Genomic DNA, 19,748 nt, shown 5'->3' with positions numbered 1-19,748 from the left:
CAGTAACCCGGCTCCTGATCCTCTTATTACCCCTGTAACATCTTATTACAGTAACCTGGCTCCTGATCCTCTTATTACCCTGTAACATCTTATTACAGTAACCCGGCTCCTGATCCTCTTATTACCCCTGTAACATCTTATTACAGTAACCCGGCTCCTGATCCTCTTATTACCCCTGTAACATCTTATTACAGTAACCCGGCTCCTGATCCTCTTATTACCCTGTAACATCTTATTACAGTAACCCGGCTCCTGATCCTCTTATTACCCCTATAACATCTTATTACAGTAACCCGGCTCCTGATCCTCTTATTACCCTGTAACATCTTATTACAGTAACCCGGCTCCTGATCCTCTTATTACCCCTATAACATCTTATTACAGTAACCCGGCTCCTGATCCTCTTATTACCCCTGTAACATCTTATTACAGTAACCTGGCTCCTGATCCTCTTATTACCCCTGTAACATCTTATTACAGTAACCCGGCTCCTGATCCTCTTATTACCCCTGTAACATCTTATTACAGTAACCTGGCTCCTGATCCTCTTATTAACCCTGTAACATCTTATTACAGTAACCCGGCTCCTGATCCTCTTATTACAGTATACAAAGTACATTGAACCAGGGTTGGCTTTCTATCGCTCAGGGCAAGCAAGGCTTTTTGGCGCTTTCCTGGCACATAGCATCCAAAGGCACTTCATTCAAAACCCCAGATTATGCTGCTTTATAATCTATATCCTGTATTGAGCCCACAGAGATAACCACGCCGTAATATACAGCAACCATTATATAATAGTCAGTGAACTCTCTATGCAGCAAACACAGTCCAGCTACAATATTTCCATATACAAATGTGCACAAGCAAATAACCAAAGTCAACACAAGCAGTTTCCATAGACGTGCGGTACCATGAGGACTTTGCCCATTTATCAGTCTATGGTGTATTCTCCAATCCATGTAATGACGTATGACCCCCTGACCGTTTAAACACCCCTTACCAGTGCCGGTTGATTGTGAGCTCTTGGGGCAAAGTGCAGCTACAGTGATGTATAAAATTTGTCTCTCTCACACTTCTCTCCTTGGGGTCATCACCAGTATAAAACCACAGCAGGCAATGACGTTCATGGCCGCAGGCCGCCGTCAGCTGATATTTAACAATTACATCTAATTGCTGTGTAGGGAACAGCTGCCGAGAATTAACTATTGCTCTGCTGAAGTGAAATTAGGAGTCACCATACACAACGTTGGGGTAAATTCACACTTGCAGGTTTTCATCAGTTTTTTTATGCTTTTTTTTTTTTTTAATAAAAAAAAGAGAAAAAAGCCGTATCTGTCCTGGGACTACACAGTGATTTTGACTGCGGCAAAGTGTTGTTTTTAGCGATTTTAGGATCGAGGTTGTGGTAACCTGCGAGCCGCATTGCGACCCCATTCAGTGCACTGCCATATAGCAATTGCTGGTCGCACGGCAGCGATAATCACTGTGCACCTGATTTTGGCATAAAATGTTTTACTGGTAATCAAAAACAGTGGGAATCATTTATTTGGACAGTCAAATTTTGGCGTTTTTTTTCCGGAACCTTTTACGCTGGCGCTGCCACTGGAAGATACGCCTCATTTATGAGGGGGCGTGCGCCTCGTCATAAATTAGGTGCATCTTTGGTAGTCCTAAGGGGAGAGACTCATCAAACTGGTGTAAAGTAGAACTGGCTTAGTTCTCCATAGCAACCAATCAGATTCCTCCTTTCATTTTTCACAGCTCCTTTGGAAAATGAAAGGTGGAATCTGATTGGTTGCTATGGGAAACAGAGCCAGTTCTACTTTACACCAGTTTGATAAATGACCCCCTTGTGCTTGCGGGAAAGTCTACTCCAGCCCTTGGCTACCGTAGCTTTTTGGCAACTTTTACGCCTTTTTCCTGGCGCCCCCTCCACTCCCTCAACACTCTTTTGTGTCGAACCTGGCGTTAAAACGCCCTTGTCACACAGGCATTCAAAAAGTGGCAAAAAGAGGTTGTGCGACTATTTTACATCAAAAAGAAGTCTAAAACTTTTATAAATGAGTCCTGGTGCGAATATACCAATAAACCGCATGTGTGTTTTGCAGAGGCTGCCAGTATAAAGATGCCATAGAAACTGCTGGTGTTTTTTCACGCATTTTTTTCTGGCTGTTTTTAGTGGTGTTTTTTTTTTTTTTGTTGTTCAGGTTTTTTTTTTTTTACCCTATTGAGAAAGTTTTGATAAAAAATGCCTGAAAACATGCCAAAAGTTTGTGTTAAAAAAAACACCAGAGCGACAAAAAACACCACCAGGAAAAAACCTTTTGCCTGCTCTGCATTTCATATTTCCCGAAGACTTTCTGCTATTCACCTAAAGCTGGCATTTTTAATGAAAACACATAAAAAAAATAAAAAAAACATGAGAAACCGCTTAAAATTAAAATAATCTGCAGAAAAACACCACAAAATATCTACCGGTATGTGTGTTTTTGGACTATGGGTGTGTTCAGACGGTTTTAATAACTTTCCCCTGGTGACTCTGTTGCTGTGGACTCATAAACCTCTGCGGATGTCACTGTTATGGGGGCTCTGTGGATGTCACTGTTATGGGGGCACTGCGGATGTCACTGTTATGGAGCACTGTGGATGTCACTGTTATGGAGCACTGCGGATGTCACTGTTATGGGGGCACTGTGGATGTCACTGTTATGGGGGCACTGTGGATGTCACTGTTATGGGGGCACTGTGGATTACACTGTTATGGGGGCACTGCGGATGTCACTGTTATGGGGGCACTGCAGATGTCACTGTTATGGGGGCACTGCAGATGTCACTGTTATTGGGGCACTGCGGATGTCACTGTTATGGGGGCGCTGCGGATGTCTCTGTTATGGGGGCGCTGCGGATGTCACTGTTATGGGGGCACTGCGGATGTCACTGTTATGGGGCACTGCGGATGTCACTGTTATGGGGGCTCTGTGGATGTCACTGTTATGGGGGCACTTCGGATGTCACTGTTATGGGGCACTGCGGATGTCACTGTTATGGGGGCACTGCGGATGTCACTGTTATGGGGGCACTGCAGATGTCACTGTTATGGGGGGCACTGCGGATGTCACTGTTATGGGGGCACTGCGGATGTCTCTGTTATGGGGGCGCTGCGGATGTCACTGTTATGGGGGCACTGCGGATGTCACTGTTATGGGGCACTGCGGATGTCACTGTTATGGGGGCGCTGCGGATGTCACTGTTATGGGGGCACTGCGGATGTCACTGTTATGGGGGCTCTGCGGATGTCACTGCTATGGGGGCACTGCGGATGTCACTGCTATGGGGGCTCTGCGGATGTCACTGTTATGGGGGGGGCTGCGGATGTCACTGTTATGGGGGCACTGCGGATGTCACTGTTATGGGGGCACTGCGGATGTCTCTGTTATGGGGGCGCTGCGGATGTCACTGTTATGGGGGCACTGCGGATGTCACTGTTATGGGGCACTGCGGATGTCACTGTTATGGGGGCGCTGCGGATGTCACTGTTATGGGGGCACTGCGGATGTCACTGTTATGGGGGCTCTGCGGATGTCACTGCTATGGGGGCACTGCGGATGTCACTGCTATGGGGGCTCTGCGGATGTCACTGTTATGGGGGGCTGTGGATGTCACTGTTATGGGGGCACTGCGGATGTCACTGTTATGGGGGCACTGCGGATGTCTCTGTTATGGGGGCGCTGCGGATGTCACTGTTATGGGGGCACTGCGGATGTCACTGTTATGGGGCACTGCGGATGTCACTGTTATGGGGGCGCTGCGGATGTCACTGTTATGGGGGCACTGCGGATGTCACTGTTATGGGGGCTCTGCGGATGTCACTGCTATGGGGGCACTGCGGATGTCACTGCTATGGGGGCTCTGCGGATGTCACTGTTATGGGGGGGGCTGCGGATGTCACTGTTATGGGGGCACTGCGGATGTCACTGTTATGGGGGCACTGCGGATGTCACTGTTATGGGGGCACTGCGGATGTCACTGTTATGGGGGCACTGCGGATGTCACTGTTATGGGGGCACTGCGGATGTCACTGTTATGGAGGCGCTGCGGATGTCACTGTTATGGGGGGGCTGCGGATGTCACTGTTATGGGGGGCTGTGGATGTCACTGTTATGGGGGGCTGTGGATGTCACGTTATGGGGGCACTGCGAATGTCTCTGTTATGGGGGCACTGCGGATGTCCCTGTTATGGGGGCACTGTGGATGTCCCTGTTATGGGGGCACTGCGGATGTCACTGTTATGGGGGCTCTGTGGATGTCACTGTTATGGGGGCGCTGTGGATGTCACTGTTATGGGGGCGCTGTGGATGTCATTGTTATGGGGGCACTGTTACTTTAGGCTATATTCACACGACACTGATGAAAAACGGTTGTTAACACTGGTCACCGGTTCATTTTTCACAGACGCTTTTCTGCAAAACTCACGACCTGCGTTGTATGTGGACTGTCTGGCCGTGAAACTGGCAAAGTAGGACGTCTTATTTTTTAAAGGCTGGTATTGACGGTCCATTACAAATGGACGTATGATTACACCAATAGACTGTCGCTGGTTTCGTGTGGTGGTCGTTCTTCGCTGTCGTGTGAATAAGGCCTTATTACAGAATGGCTATTTACATCATTTCATGGTAATGGGCTGCGATTGTTTCTCATGAAGATCAGCGTGCACTAAGCATTTACGCCTACATTGCCAGTTATGAGGATCAGGCAATGTGGCACTGTCTGGAGGACTACAAGTCCCACAAGGCACAGTGGAGTGAAGACTTCTCAAACGAGTACACTTAGCCACCAATCAGGTAAGAGCTTTCATTTTCTAAAAGACTGTACTTGAATGAGAGCGGACATATGATTGGTTGCTTCCGTCACGTCCTGCCTACGTGCTGAGCACCCTCCCAGTCCTGAGCGTCCTCCCAGAATGCACCACGCGGTCACAAGATGGCGGCGCCCAGCGCTCGCTGTTGCCTTGGTAACATGCGGCCGTGGCTCAGCGGTGTGACTAGGCCGCGGGGTCTTTTTGTAGTAATTTCAGGGATTCTGGCCCGGTGTCACCATGCGGTACCGCTGCCTGATAACCAGATCTCTCCGTCCTCCACCGCCGTGCTATCCCAGCTGTCCCCCGGCCTCACCCTGCAGCCGGACTTCATCACTGCCGAGGAGGAGGCCGCACTGTGCCGGGAGCTGGAGCCCGTTCTGAGGAAGAAGCGATACGAGAGCGGCCATTGGGATGACGTGAGTGCGCAGCGTGTGTCCAGTGTCCGAGTGGGGCTATGCGCCATATTCCTTTAGATGTCGCTGTTCTGATCCTCACTAGGAGCGCTCTGAGTTTGGAGTGACAGGTCTGTCATCCAGATATCATGTTGGTATGAATACCGTGCATGTGAAGTTAACCACCATGTTTTCAGGCGCAAAAAAGGGGGCGTGAGCCGCGGGACTGATTTGCCACGTAAATGGCGCAAAGACGTTGTCTCGTTAACATGGCGCCCATGCATTTGGATGTATGTTGTGACCTCATCACGATCAGAGACTTGGGGAGTACCAGTACCCCCATTATCCTTGTCATGTCATCATCATCATCATGTCCTCCACCAGTCGCCTCCTGCACATCCATTGACGTCTCCGGTGGGCAGACTGGTGGTGGGTTTCCGTATCTGATGGAAATAACTGACCTCTTCTCCTCTTCCATCCCTGCAGGCGATCCATGGCTTCCGGGAGGTCGAGCGCCTGCACTGGTCCCCAGACTCCTCTGCCATCGTACAGAGGGTGAGAGAAAAGGCGTTCCCTACTGGAGAGACCCAGCTGTCCCAGGTCCATGTCCTAGACCTCCAGAAGGACGGGTATATCAAACCGCACGTGGACAGCATCAAGGTAAGGACGTCCATAGGCGCGGCGTTACTGCCGGGTCAGGAGGACGCAGCTAATCTGGTGTCTCCCTTACCAGTTCTGCGGTTCGACCATCGCCGGGATCTGCTTGTTATCCAGCAGTGTCATGCGCCTGGTGTCTGTGGATAACCCCGAGGAGCGTGCCGATCTGCTGCTGCCCAGACGGTGCCTGTACATAATGAGGTGAGTAGTACTGGTTTTATGGTGGGGACGCCCCATCGTTGGTTCTGAATGCCGGGGTCTGGTCACTTAATCCACGTCTCTCTGCTCCTCCAGAAAGGGGGTCATTTACAAAGACCAGCATTTTACGCCGCTCTTTGTCCCCCCCCCTGCGCCTAATTTGTGACGAGACTCAGGCCTCATCGTAAATTCGGTGCACCGCTGGCAGTCCTTGCACCTGGAGTGAAAACTACTACTGCCCCCTGACTGGCGTAAAAGATGTAAATGTACGATGCCCCGTCGCTTGTCGCTCCCTCTCCATTTCCAAGTGGCAAGCACAAAGTATTGGTCTTGCTGCTTTTTTTTACACCAAAAACTGGCGTAGCACCCATCGTAAATGACCCCCAGGCCTTGTACTAGAAAGACCTGGGATTTTACCTTTGGTCCTACAAGATGAATGTGTATAGAGTCCTCCTTGTGTGGACCACCACTGGTAGGTGATTGAGAAGACCACACGGTGTAGCATTCCCACATGCGTTTGCGAATGGCGGCACAATTTTGCTGGTAAATTGGGCATCCATTTGCCTAGGGGGGCCACCTGCACCATATGGTCTCACCCCAACTTCTTCCTCCTTCCATGCTCACTTCCCATTAAGGCCGGGTTCACGTCACCGTTTATTTTTCCGTTCTACTGATCCCTCCGAAGACCAGAAAAATGAAGAGAAACAACGGAGCCTTTACTTTAAGCATCCGTTACGCTCATTTCTGTCAGATCTGTTATTTTAGACAGAAAAAAGTCCTGCATGCGGGAATTGGCTAAAACAGGTGCTAAATGTGCATAACGGATGCTTAAAATACAGAAGAACGGAAAAATAAACGGTGATGTGAACCCGGCCTTACATGCATGCTTAGATTGGCCAAGTGTGCATGTGTATTTCCGCGGTGAGCAGGAGACTGGTATCTGCTGGACGTCCGCAGCAGCAGCGCATCTCCCTGCACAGTAAAGGATCCACCATGCCTGCTCCTCGTTTCCCCCGCCATATATATGGACGGTATTATATATTTTGTGTGTTTTTTTTCACTTTGTTGCTCACACTTTGGCACTTTCCATCTTAGTGGTGTCTCTCGCTACAAGTTTACCCATGAAATCCTGCGCGGCGAGGAATCCTTCTTCAATGGCGTGCCTGTGCCCCGAGAGCGCCGTATCTCCGTCATCTGCCGAAATCTTCCTGTGAGCTGATGGGGGTCAGGTTTACAGGTGCTGACATCGCTCGCTGAGGTCTTCACTTCTGACAGGGGAGGAGGATTGCGACTGACTGGAGGGTTTGCCTTGTGTACACTTATAGGAAGTCATTAAAGGGGTCGACTGATCAACAAGTGTCTGATCGGTGGGGGTCTGACAACAGGGGGGGGGGGGCCTGACACTCATGCATGTCCCATTACTGTCTTAATGGGACAATCCCTTTAAATTTTTGATTCTCATTATGGAATTGTGATGTCAATGAATAGATAAATCTGTCTAGTGCCATCTAGTGGAGCAGCACTCGCATTGCAGCGTGTTTTATCATATGTCTGCATTGATTTATTGTTATACTACCCAAGTGCCTCTTCTACACTCCATCAGCACACGGGCGCAGTGTGATCCTGCTACTGAATCAAGTCCCATAAGGTCTGATAATCGATATAATCAGTTGTACTGCATCAGTTTCATTTCCTCAGTGATTTTTATTAATGATCTGCAATGGAATAAATAAATAAGTTATTTGTACATAAATAGTTTTTTTTCTTCTATTTCTTCCCGGCTGCTAAAAGCAAAACTAGTTCTATAAGAAAACACGAGGGGAGGTTCATCCAAATGTCACCTCCACATCCATATTTTAATGGCGTGCGCGACAACAGGTCGGGATTCTGTCTGATTGCTCTGCCTAAGGTAAGGAGGTTCACTCGCCAAGTAGCTGGGACCCCATGACTTAGCCCTAAAGCTACACAGTCTTCTCCTGAGTCAGAATCACAAACCCTACAGAACAACTAATACCCAATAATTCAGTAAGCAAATAATCGACATTCTGCTCTCCTTCACACGTGAGTTTGGCAGTTTTTTTTTTTTTTAGCTAAAAAAAGCTGCATTTTTTAACATTGCGCATTTTTATGGTGTTTTTTTTTTTTTCTAAGAGTTTTTGTTCTGAACAAATTTCTTTTTTTTTTTTTTACACTCTACAAATGCCTAAAACGCAAATCAGATTCCCACGTGTTTTGTGTACAGATGTCTAAAATTAGCAAAAAATTATAGCAGATAAACCAAGAAATGCTATGGCCAAAAATAAAGTGCAGCGCAAGTGAAAAATGCAAAAAATAAAATAAAAAAATCCCACACCTGTTTGTTCTATGACTTAGGGTACTTTCACACTAGCGTTATTTTTTTTCCGGTATTGAAATCCGGTAAAGAGCCTCAATACCGGAAAAAAAAAACGCATCAGTTTTGTCCTAATGCATTCTGAATAAAAAGGAATCCGTTCAGTATGCATCGGGACGTCTTCCTTGTACGGTATTTGACTGGACAAAATACCGCAGCTTGCTGCAGTATTTTTTTTCTGGCCAAAATCCCGGAACACTACCGCACTTGCCAGATCCGGCATTAATTTTCATAGAGATGTATTAATGCCGGATCCGGTACCAAGTGTTCCGGAAAGTGCTGCGTTGCCGGATCCGGTTTTCCGGTCTGCGCCGGGACACAGGAGGAGCTATTTTCGCCTTTGATCTTTGAAAAAAATTAAATACCGGATCTGTGATACCGTTGCCAGAACTGCCTGCCGGATCCGAACAACGCTAGTGTGAAACTACCCTTACAGCTAACATCTGGAAGGCCCTGTTTTTTCAAATAAAAAATCACAGCCAAAAAAAGAAATCTGCGAAAATCGGCAAAAACACAAAAAACGGTTCAGGAGCTTCCCTCGGCCTGTCGGGGCGTATAGACATCATGGCGGGGGCGTGTGTGCGATCCCTGCCTCCTGTCCTGATGGACTGGAGCCGGCCGTACATTACATTGTCGGCGTGTCATGCTACGTTTTTCTCTTCAGCATCTTGAGAAATATCTATTCCTGTGCCTATCAGATCAAAGGAGAATCTTTATGGATATGCCATCATTTTTTGCTGGAACCCTCCTTTAATAATTGGCCGGGGGGAGGGGGGGGGGGAATTTCTTGCGCAGATTGAAGCACAGAGGTTTTTTGCATTGCAATCTGCGACTTTTTCCACGCTCACGCCAAGTCTACAAAAGTGGGCGGGGAACGTGGCAGGCCAGTCTCATTCATCATTTTCTCCGCCTGTTTTAGTTGTAGAAAATGGTCTAAATGTCAGACAGCAAGGAAACTGGGGTATGTTTAGAACCGGCGCCGAAATTCTGTAGAGGCAGATCCACCACCAACGCAGGGTTTTATTAAGACCAGCCAGTCTTAATAAATGACCCCCTATGTGTTTTACTTCTCCACCATTTTCAAAACCCGCTGCTTGTTGTCAGTGAATGTAGACATTCTGGTTTCCACCCAGAGGCTGAAAACCCATCCTCGTCATGTCTACTTCAGCCTGTTAGAAACGAGAGCTGTGATACACCGTCCCCAATGTGTGCTGGACATGATCAGGACAGGGTTTTTACCTTCTGGATGTAAATCAGAATGGGGCAACTCATAAAAAAGGGGGAGGAGTTGTCAGTAGCAGCAAAGCACGTCCTGACAGAAAGCAGAGATCTTGAAGATCATGAGAAATGAAGAGGCAAGTATTTTGACTGCAGAGCTTTCCATTATTCCTTTAAGATGGTATTGTACTGTGACCACCAAGTCCACCAGGTAGTTCTCCTATAGGGAATGATTGCAGTGCGGTCGTGTGGGCTTGTTGCTATTTTACCTGAGAATCTCAGGTGACTCCATGTGGCTGCGGAGCCCTAGCCTAAGTATGTCCGTGGGTTTTCAGAATCTACTTTTAGTCCCCTCGCTTTCCATCCCAGCCCCCGCTGCCAGAAGATTGGGGCAGGACAGAGTAAATTTCTAAAAAAAAAAAACAGATTCGTGGCTCTTCACCCTACACAGCCACATGCTGCGGCGGACAGCTTTTCCACTGTGTGCCACCGGTGACTGTCATCTAGAAAGGCGACGTCTTCATAGTGCGTGGGACGGCAGCAGGGTCCTCCGAATATCTTCTCCTCCAGAAGGGAAGGGAGGTCGCTCTTCTGCAGCAGCCGCGACAGCGTCAGGTCATGGTTTGTACGGGATCTGGAGCATCCGCCCCCGCAGTACTTGAACAGGACGGTCTCTTCAGAGTCGTATCCAAGTCCCAGGTCTCCGACTCGCAGCAACAGAGTCTTCAGGCGACACTCCCGCTCCTCTGTGCGAGGGCGTCCTGACTGCGCCAACCTTCTCCTGAAACGTGGACGGGGGCCACTGTCTGATAACAGTGAGAAGGGCCTGACATCTGTGGAGAGACATAAGTGCCACCATTAATGTAGGAAAATGACTCCAGTCAGGATTGTCATCAGTGTTTCCTGCCTGACACTCTACAGCCGTGATCTTCAACCTCCCGCTCTCCAGCTGTCACTAAACTACAACTCCTAATATGCACGTATAGGCTGCGGCTGTGCCAGGAGTTGCACCAGGTGGAAAAATAAAAGGCTTCCTTTCAGACTCCATGGTTGTTTTTTACAGCAGCAGGCAAGAGGTTGTGCACTATTTTCCACACCTCTCAGACTGGTGGGACCTGCATTGGTGATCATACTTACCTGATCCCCGACTCGTTGGTGATCATACTTACCTGATCCCCGGCTCGTTGGTGATCATACTTACCTCATCTCCGGCTCGTTGGTGATCATACTTACCTGATCCCCGGCTCGTTGGTGATCATACTTACCTGATCCCCGGCTCGTTGGTGATCATACTTACCTGATCCCCGGCTCGTTGGTGATCATACTTACCTGATCCCCGGCTCGTTGGTGATCATACTTACCTGAAACCCGGCTCGTTGGTGATCATACTTACCTGAAACCCGGCTCGTTGGTGATCATACTTACCTGAAACCCGGCTCGTTGGTGATCATACTTACCTGAAACCCGGCTCGTTGGTGATCATACTTACCTGAAACCCGGCTCGTTGGTGATCATACTTACCTGATCCCCGGCTCGTTGGTGATCATACTTACCTGATCCCCGGCTCGTTGGTGATCATACTTACCTGATCCCCGGCTCGTTGGTGATCATACTTACCTGAAACCCGGCTCGTTGGTGATCATACTTACCTGAAACCCGGCTCGTTGGTGATCATACTTACCTGAAACCCGGCTCGTTGGTGATCATACTTACCTGAAACCCGGCTCGTTGGTGATCATACTTACCTGAAACCCGGCTCGTTGGTGATCATACTTACCTGATCCCCGGCTCGTTGGTGATCATACTTACCTGATCCCCAGCTCGTTCTCGCCATGGCCTCCGAAGCTTGTCTTGAGGTCCCTCCATGTAAACCTCTGGTTTGATGCTTCTGCCGCCAATCACTGGCTGCTGCTCCCCTTATGTCGTGTCAAATGGTCACATGACACAAGGGGAGCAGATCACCGCAGTGGCCAGTGATTGGTTGCAGCAACGTCAAACCAGAAGTTTACAGGGAGGGATCCATGAAAAAGCAGCAGAGTCGACAAGCGAATGAGTCCGGGGATTGGGTAAGCATGATCAACAGTGCAAGTCCCACCAGTCCAAGATGTCTGGAACTTAGTGCACAACCCCTTTAAATATAGACAATAATAAACCATACTAAACAGATGAAATGCCAGCGGATGATAATGGTTGGGGTCCCTAAATGAAGGACATATACAGCTCCCATTCACAGAGGTTGCTGGTATTGGAAATCTACACAATGAACCTCGGTGAGCCCTGTTCACACTTTCTACACATTAGCGTTCATTAGTGAGGTGATAGGTAGTGTCACTGTGTGGTCTGTAGAAAACATGGTGTAGCGAATACGTGTAATCAATCATATGTTCTCTACTGTAATACTATGGTTGGGGGTATTGCTGGAACGTCTGCCCTGGATCATCAGGGGTGGAAGAGGTGATCAGTGCGCATAAGTAGCATTTGCTCCTGTTCTGTCCTTTTCTTTTTCTTTTCTTTTTATAATTTAAATTTCGTTTAGAAACTGGATAACCCCTTTAATTTTAGCTATGTGATTTCAGGTCAGTATTGTGATATAATGTAGGTATAAGGGTGGAGATGGCATGTATAACAACACCTAATAGTGAACATAATCTAATCTAATAGATAACAAAATATATTATAAATAGGGATGAGCGAATCGACTTCGGATGTTTCATCTCCCTAATTATAAATATAATCTGTTATTGGAGGTCACACTGTACAACAGAACATGATATAATATACAGTACAGACCAAAAGTTTGGACACACCTTCTCATTCAAAGAGTTTTCTTTATTTTCATGACTATGAAGGCATCAAAACTATGAATTAACACATGTGGAATTATACACATAACAAACAAGTGTGAAACAACTGAATATATGTCATATTCTAGGTTCTTCAAAGTAGCCACCTTTTGCTTTGATTACTGCTTTGCACACTCTTGGCATTCTCTTGATGAGCTTCAAGAGGTAGTCCCCTGAAATGGTTTTCACTTCACAGGTGTGCCCTGTCAGGTTTAATAAGTGGGATTTCTTGCCTTATAAATGGGGTTGGGACTAGAGATGAGCGAACTTCTGTTTTAAGTTCGGCGTCTAAAGTTCGGCTTCCGATTAGCGGAGGATCCCGATATGGATTCCGAATTCCGTTGTGGTCCGTTGTAGCGGAATCAATAATGGTCATTATTGATTCCGCTACCACGGACCACAACGGAATTCGGAATCCATATCGGGATCCTCCGCTAATCGGAAGCCGAACTTTAGACGCCGAACTTAAAACAGAAGTTCGCTCATCTCTAGTTGGGACCATCAGTTGCGTTGAGGAGAAGTCAGGTGGATACACAGCTGATAGTCCTAATGAATGCTAGCAGAATGCTTGGGTGTATAGGGAGAGGCATTACCAGTAGACAGAGGCAGGCGCTCATGCCGCTCTACAGAGCACTGGTGAGACCTCATTTGGAGTATTGTGCTCAGTACTGGAGACCATATCTCCAGAAGGATATTGATACTTTGGAGAGTGTTCAGAGATGAGCTACTAAACTAGTACATGGATTGCAGGATAAAACTTACCAGGAAAGATTAAAGGACCTTAATATGTATAGCTTGGAAGAAAGAAGAGACAGAGGGGATATGATAGAAACTGCTAAATACATAAAGGGAATCAACTCGGTAAAGGAGGAGAGCATATTTAAAAGAAGAAAAACTACCACAAGAGGACATAGTTTTAAATTAGAGGGGCAAAGGTTTAAAAGTAATATTAGGAAGGATTACTTTACTGAGAGAGTAGTGGATGCATGGAATAGCCTTCCTGCAGAAGTGGTAGCTGCAAATACAGTGGAGGAGTTTAAGCATGCATGGGATAGGCATAAGGCCATCCTTCATATAAGATAGGGCCGGGGGCTATCCATAGTATTCAGTATATTGGGCAGACTAGATGGGCCAAATGGTTCTTATCTGCCGACACATTCTATGAATAGACTGTTAGAATTTGTATTATGGCAAGAAAAAAGCAGCTAAGTAAAGAAAAACGAGTGGCCATCATTACTTTAAGAAATGAAGGTCAGTCAGTCAGCCGAAAAATTGGGAAAACTTTGAAAGTAAGGGCTATTTGACCATGAAGGAGAGTGATGGGGTGCTGCGCCAGGTGACCTGGCCTCCACAGTCACCGGACCTGAACCCAATCGAGATGGTTTGGGGTGAGCTGGACCGCAGAGTGAAGGCAAAAGGGCCAACAAGTGCTAAGCATCTCTGGGAACTCCTTAAGACTGTTGGAAGACCATTTCAGGGGACTACCTCTTGAAGCTCATCAAGAGAATGCCAAGAGTGTGCAAAGCAGTAATCAAAGCAAAAGGTGGCTACTTTGAAGAACCTAGAATATGACATATTTTCAGTTGTTTCACACTTGTTTGTTATGTATATAATTCCACATGTGTTAATTCATAGTTTTGATGCCTTCATAGTCATGAAAATAAAGAAAACTCTTTGAATGAGAAGGTGTGTCCAAACTTTTGGTCTGTACTGTATAACGACATTTATGTAGCCGGAAAATATAATATAATATATACCAAAACATCAGAGAGTATAATATAATATATACCAAAACATAGATAGAATGACCTATAAAAGAATATATTATATTACATCAGAGAATATAATGTAATATTTTACATATTATAAGAGAATACAGTCTATAACACAATATGTATAAGATATAAAATGAAGGTGACATTACAGCTCAACCACAGACTGTCTTTACCAAAATACAATTCATAAAATGTGGATGGGGTATAAAACCACATGGTTGTCAGCCAATAAAAGGATGTCCTCTAGATAAAACTGCTAGTGACCTGCAGTCTGTCCATGCCCGGGCATGCTTCTTGGCACAGTGATGCCTCAGTATTCCTTTTTTTATGGTAACGTCACCCCTAGGTGGCACTGTGCCCTGAGTTTTTACCATTTTATAAGGGATGACTTGGATTATATGGATAGTACATTGTATGCAGTATGCTGTGGATGAATAAATGTACCTTGATTAGCTTGTCCTCCACTTTGTATCACCCCAGTAGAATCCAAAGAAGCAGGGGCCACAGATCCAAGGAGCCCAACCAGCAGGGTGACCCAGAGTGACTCTCTGCACCTCATCTTGTGTACTCAGACCAGCTCTGTAAGAAAAATGTCCAGTCCCCCAAAATTTATACCCATCGGCGGAGATGGCTTAACCTGTCATGTGCTGGACGTTTCCATATAAAGCGCATGGTGCTTACACGGGGGGGAGTGCTTGGAGAATCAAAGCAAGATTTCTTTGATTCCTCAACTCTGCGTCACCCACCCACCCCAAAGAATGTGCTTTTTACAGTAGATCTGTATGTACATGAGGAGTGAATACACAAGTGTCGTGTGTACTGTATGTGCATACATGTATTTTATATATATATATATATATATATATATATAGGGAAGTATAGATAATTATCTATCATCTATCTAGCTCATATCTATCACCTATCTCATATCTATCATCTCTCTAGCTCATATCTATCTATCCATCTATCTATTATCTATCTATCTATCTATCTATCTATCTATCTATCTCATATCTATCTATCTATGTATCTATCATCTATCTTATGTATGTGGTTTGCTGTATTTTATTATCTCACCATTACATACAGATTGGATAAACATATTAAACTTTATGGCATTTCTCAGAGCAGCAAAGGGTTAAATATGTGAAAGTATGGGGGGGGGGTTCGGGATCGGAACTGAATTCCTGTGCTGATTACAGACAGATGAATACCTTTGACGTAGTAAAATATATAGGATTAGGTGTTCATGACAGTCACGAAATTATAGCACACCCCTCTACCCCCTCCATACGTCTGGTAAAAAGATCAGACAGAGTCTTCCTCCCCTACTTCACCTGTCATCATATATCTGAGAGAGGGGTTATCCTTGTACTCATGGACATCTTTGTAGCTCCCATATCCACGGAAGGAGACGGCGCGCCAACGTCCTCTGCGGCGCAGTATGCAAAGCTTTCATCATCCATTCAAGACATTAGAAGGGTCAGTGATGTGTTCATGTGCTAAAAAGTAAGTGAACCCTTCAGAATCTGCGGTTCTGTTGCATATATTTAAGCTACTATGAGGTCAGGTCTTGTTGGTCATAAATGTAGAGAACACACCTGTCAAAATAACTATGTGAACCCTGCTTCACCCAGTGTATGGACTTTCCCGTTGACTTAGAAAACCTATTTTTCAATTTCCATTAGGGAGTTCAGGGTTAATAGAGGGGAGTCCTCTGTTTGGTACCCAAATTATTAAGCCAGAGGGGGGAGATGAGCTGGACGACTGAGACAGCCTATTAGTTTCAATAATAACTGTGTAATACTTCATTTTCCCCTGTGGGGGTGCTGCAGGTAAATTGAACACGTTCTGTCTGGTACTCCCACCGATTGTACCTGTATCTGATTGCAGTGGGTGATAAAAATCTGCCCTGGTCATGTGATGATCACACCGATAACTGAACTGTAGCTTAAAGGGGTTCTCTGAGAACCATTTAAAATGGCTGCCAGCAACCTGTACTAGAATGTGAGCAGGACTGGTTTCCACCACTTGCAGAGCTGCCTCTAGGCATGAGGAGACAGGGCCTCACAAAATTTCTTGGTTATCTGCTTATTATTTTTATTTTTTTTACAAACTTTAGTTTTTGTTATTTTGGGATGACATTTTTGGGCCTTGAAACCAATTGCTGGTTTTCCATATTGTAACACGAGGGACCACAGTACTATATATAGATGGTCAGCGCTCACCGCTTCCACGGGTACCAAGACATCAGTGGCGCATGCACATTTGGTATCTGCACTGCTCAGGTGTCTCCAACCGATCATCTGTCCTTGTGCCGATACTCGGTGCCAGCAGGAAATCAAGGGGTAGAAGGCAAGGGTCTTGAGCCGCGCGGCTGCCCCGAGGTGCTGATTTTAACTTACTTTGATTAGTTGGAGTGTTGGAACCAGTCTGGGGAGAGACATCATTGCTGCCATTCCTCCTTAGGGCTTTCATGAGGAAGAGAGCTACCTGTAGTTCTCTCTGTCCTCCTATGAGTTTAGGGGTTTAAGGGTGATGGATGCTTGTCCTCCTTCACCACTACTTCAGCCTCAGTGTCTGCGAGGAGACTGAGGGATCTCACTTCTAGGGGGACAGGGATAGGTGGTCCCTACTCCTCATGTGAAGCCTAAGGGGGTTTGAATAGAAGTGTTCAGTGTCCCTGGCAACCTGTTGCTCCCTAAAATGGTGGTGTCATCTGCTGGACTCTGTTGACCACCAATGCATTCCAGCTAGGTTATGGATTGCATTCCTGTGAAAGGCACATGGAATGCCCAGGAGAAGTTTTTGGCATCCAATCTCCAAGAGATCAGAGCAATACAGCTAGCCCTCTTATACTTTGTCTCCCAGAGTCAGGTGAAGGCAGCCAAGATCAGGTCAAACCCTTCTCAAGGTAGTGGATACGATCTTGTCTTGGGCAATCTGCAGTCTACATTCGAGGGACTCTCAATTTTGTAGCAGATGAACTGAATAGGGGTCACTCAACTTCAAGAAAGTGGTCTCTGAATCTGGAGATCTTCGGTCAGATCACTCTGAGAGGAGGACTTCCAGAAATAGATCTCATGGCTACAAAGTTCGGTGCCAAGGTGGAGAAGTTCTGTTCCCTGTATGGAGGGGACAGTCCCTCGGCATGGAGGTTCAGGCAGGCTTATGTATTCCGACAAGTTTCAGTGATATCTAGGGTATTGATGAAAATACGACAAGTCCAGGCCACGGAAATTGCCATGATACCATTTTGACCAAAGGGGTCTTGGTTGCCAGCTATGCAGATGAGTCGAGGGCAATATTGGAGACTTCCCCCAGTTCAGAACATGATATCTCAGGGTATGTAGGTCTGCCCAGATCTGAAGAGATTCGACCTGACAGCCTTGAGGTTGACCTGCCCCTATTACAATTTAGAAAGCTGATTGGTTTAAGACAAGACAGCATCAGAGCAGAATCAATGAAGACAGGGATGCCCAACCTGCGGCCCTCCAGCTATTGCAAAACTACAACTCCCAGTATGCCTGGACAGCCTACAGCTATTAGGGCATGCTGGGAGTTGTAGTTTTGCAACAGCTGGAGGGCTGCAGGTTGAGCATCACTGAACTTAGAGGAGCTAGACATTTATCTCATTACCCTGTAATTAAGAGGTTCCTCAAGGGACTACCAGGTTGCGACCCATAGCCCTCAAACCTATTCCTCAGTGGTAGGCTTGAGCGAATCAAGCTTCAGATCATAGATCCGAAGTTAATTAGTTAAAAAATTTAATTGTTAATGCTGTTTACGTACAGCATTAAAATGTATGGGCTCTGTGTAGCCAAACTTCGTCTCGGCTGAAATTGCGCAAAATTTCGGTGAAAGAGTACAGTATTCCTATCTGCGTATTTAAAAACATTTTTAAAATGGGGATCTGAAGTTGGCTTTAGTACCAGCCAGTACCGAAGCCCACTTCGGATTCCTAATTTAAAATGTTTTGTAATACGCAAAAATACCGAAGTCTCGCGCAACTTCGGCCGAGAAGAAGTTTGGCTACACAGAGCCTATACATTTTAATGCTGTACAGAAACAGTTTTTTTTAACTAATCGACTTTCGCTCCATTCGCTCAAGCCTATCTACGGCCTTAAAGGTTTATGTGATGCTCCACTTGAACCCCTAGTGGAGTTTACCTCAAATTCCTGTTCTTATAGATCACCTTTTTGTTAGCCAGTACTTTGGCTAAAAGGATAGCAGAGATGCAATCTCTTTCAGTCTCTGAACCCTATATTACAGGGGTACTTAACTGGTGGGCCGCGGTTGTCAGATGTCCGGACCCCTGCATGTCCCACTTTCAACTGTATCTGTGTCCTCAGGATGAAGATACAGTTGAATACAGTGGTGAAGCAAGGAGCCATCAGCTTCACCATTCCCTTGCTGACTGTAGTTCAGTGCAAGCAGGTGCGATGTGGTGACATCATCACACCTGTAGTACTGAGCCACAGATGCGCTCCGCTCTGTTCGCGAGGGGAACGTGGGGTTGGTAAGTAAGGCACTTAGGCCTCTTGCACACAAACGTTTTTCTTTTTCCGTTTACGTTCCCTTTTTTGTGTTCCGTATACGGAACCATTTATTTCAATGGATCCGCCAAAAGAAGCCTTCTGTTTCCGTATTTCTGTTCCGTTCAAAGATAGAACAGGTCCTATTATTGTCCGCATAACGGACAAGGACAGAACTGCTCTATCAGGGGCCAGCTGTTCTGTTCCGCAAAAAACAAAATGCACCTGGACGTCATCCGTATTTTTTGCAGATCCATTTTTTGCGGACGGCAAAATACTGAAAAAGAATGTGATTAGCGTACTACCTTTTCAATATGGAATAGGTTCTCTAGTCTTGACTGATCACCCAATCAGAGGATAATTGGCAAAAGTGGAAAATAATGTATTGTAATGGAAATCCGGGTATTCACCTGAGGAAGGTAATCACTCCACAAAAACGCAGTGTGAACCTATATTAGTCCAATCATGCAGCGATTCAGTCCATCAGATGGGACTAATATAGGTTCACTGTGCGTTTTTGTGGAGTGATTACCTTCCTCAGGTGAATACCCGGATATTACTATTAGCATGAATTGTGAAGCCTATATGTGACCCAATTGGAGTCACGCAGTGTCATTTTTAGTTTTATAATAGAGTATTTTATTGTATTTTTATTGTCTATTTTTAGAAGTATACATTTAATAAATTGTGATCTCTCTCATGTGATTCACATAGATTGAGTGCCAGTCTTATACATTTTTTTCCACTTTTGCCAAAATACTGAAAAAGCCATACGGGCGTGTGCAATAGGCCTTAAGGGGATATACAGTCAGGTCCATAAATATTGGGACATGGACACAATTCTAACATTTTTGGCTCTATACACCACCACAATGGGTT

The 19,748-nt window shown here is 46.0% G+C and overlaps 2 protein-coding genes across 2 annotated transcripts; one reads left to right on the top strand and one right to left on the bottom strand.

The window, feature by feature from the left end:
- Positions 1-4,958: 4,958 nt before the first annotated feature.
- Positions 4,959-7,515, top strand: ALKBH7 (alkB homolog 7). The gene is made up of 4 exons (XM_040415836.1): positions 4,959-5,274; positions 5,737-5,910; positions 5,984-6,108; positions 7,201-7,515. Exons 1-4 carry the CDS (start codon positions 4,981-4,983, stop codon positions 7,322-7,324), a joined length of 717 nt encoding a protein of 238 aa, XP_040271770.1. The 5' UTR covers positions 4,959-4,980; the 3' UTR covers positions 7,325-7,515.
- Positions 7,516-10,153: 2,638 nt separating this feature from the next.
- Positions 10,154-10,942, bottom strand: PSPN (persephin). The gene is made up of 2 exons (XM_040416042.1): positions 10,917-10,942; positions 10,154-10,496 (listed from the first exon to the last, which is right to left on the bottom strand). Exons 1-2 carry the CDS (start codon positions 10,940-10,942, stop codon positions 10,154-10,156), a joined length of 369 nt encoding a protein of 122 aa, XP_040271976.1.
- Positions 10,943-19,748: the final 8,806 nt, after the last annotated feature.

This window comes from Bufo bufo, chromosome 1 (assembly GCF_905171765.1).
Source record: "Bufo bufo chromosome 1, aBufBuf1.1, whole genome shotgun sequence".
Taxonomy (NCBI): domain Eukaryota; kingdom Metazoa; phylum Chordata; class Amphibia; order Anura; family Bufonidae; genus Bufo; species Bufo bufo.
Note: the sequence above shows the minus strand (reverse complement) of the source record. Positions and strands in the feature narration are given on the sequence as shown.

Bases quoted from the DNA above. Each gene is read 5' to 3' on its own strand.
- ALKBH7 (XM_040415836.1), top strand. From the start codon at position 4,981: ATGGCGGCGCCCAGCGCTCGCTGTTGCCTTGGTAACATGCGGCCGTGG. The intron at 5,275-5,736 runs GTGAGTGCGCAG...CCATCCCTGCAG, and splicing joins AGAGCGGCCATTGGGATGAC to GCGATCCATGGCTTCCGGGA. The intron at 6,109-7,200 runs GTGAGTAGTACT...TTTCCATCTTAG, and splicing joins CGGTGCCTGTACATAATGAG to TGGTGTCTCTCGCTACAAGT.
- PSPN (XM_040416042.1), bottom strand. From the start codon at position 10,942: ATGATCACCAACGAGCCGGAGATGAG. The intron at 10,497-10,916 runs GTAAGTATGATC...TCCACGTTTCAG, and splicing joins ACCAACGAGCCGGAGATGAG to GAGAAGGTTGGCGCAGTCAG.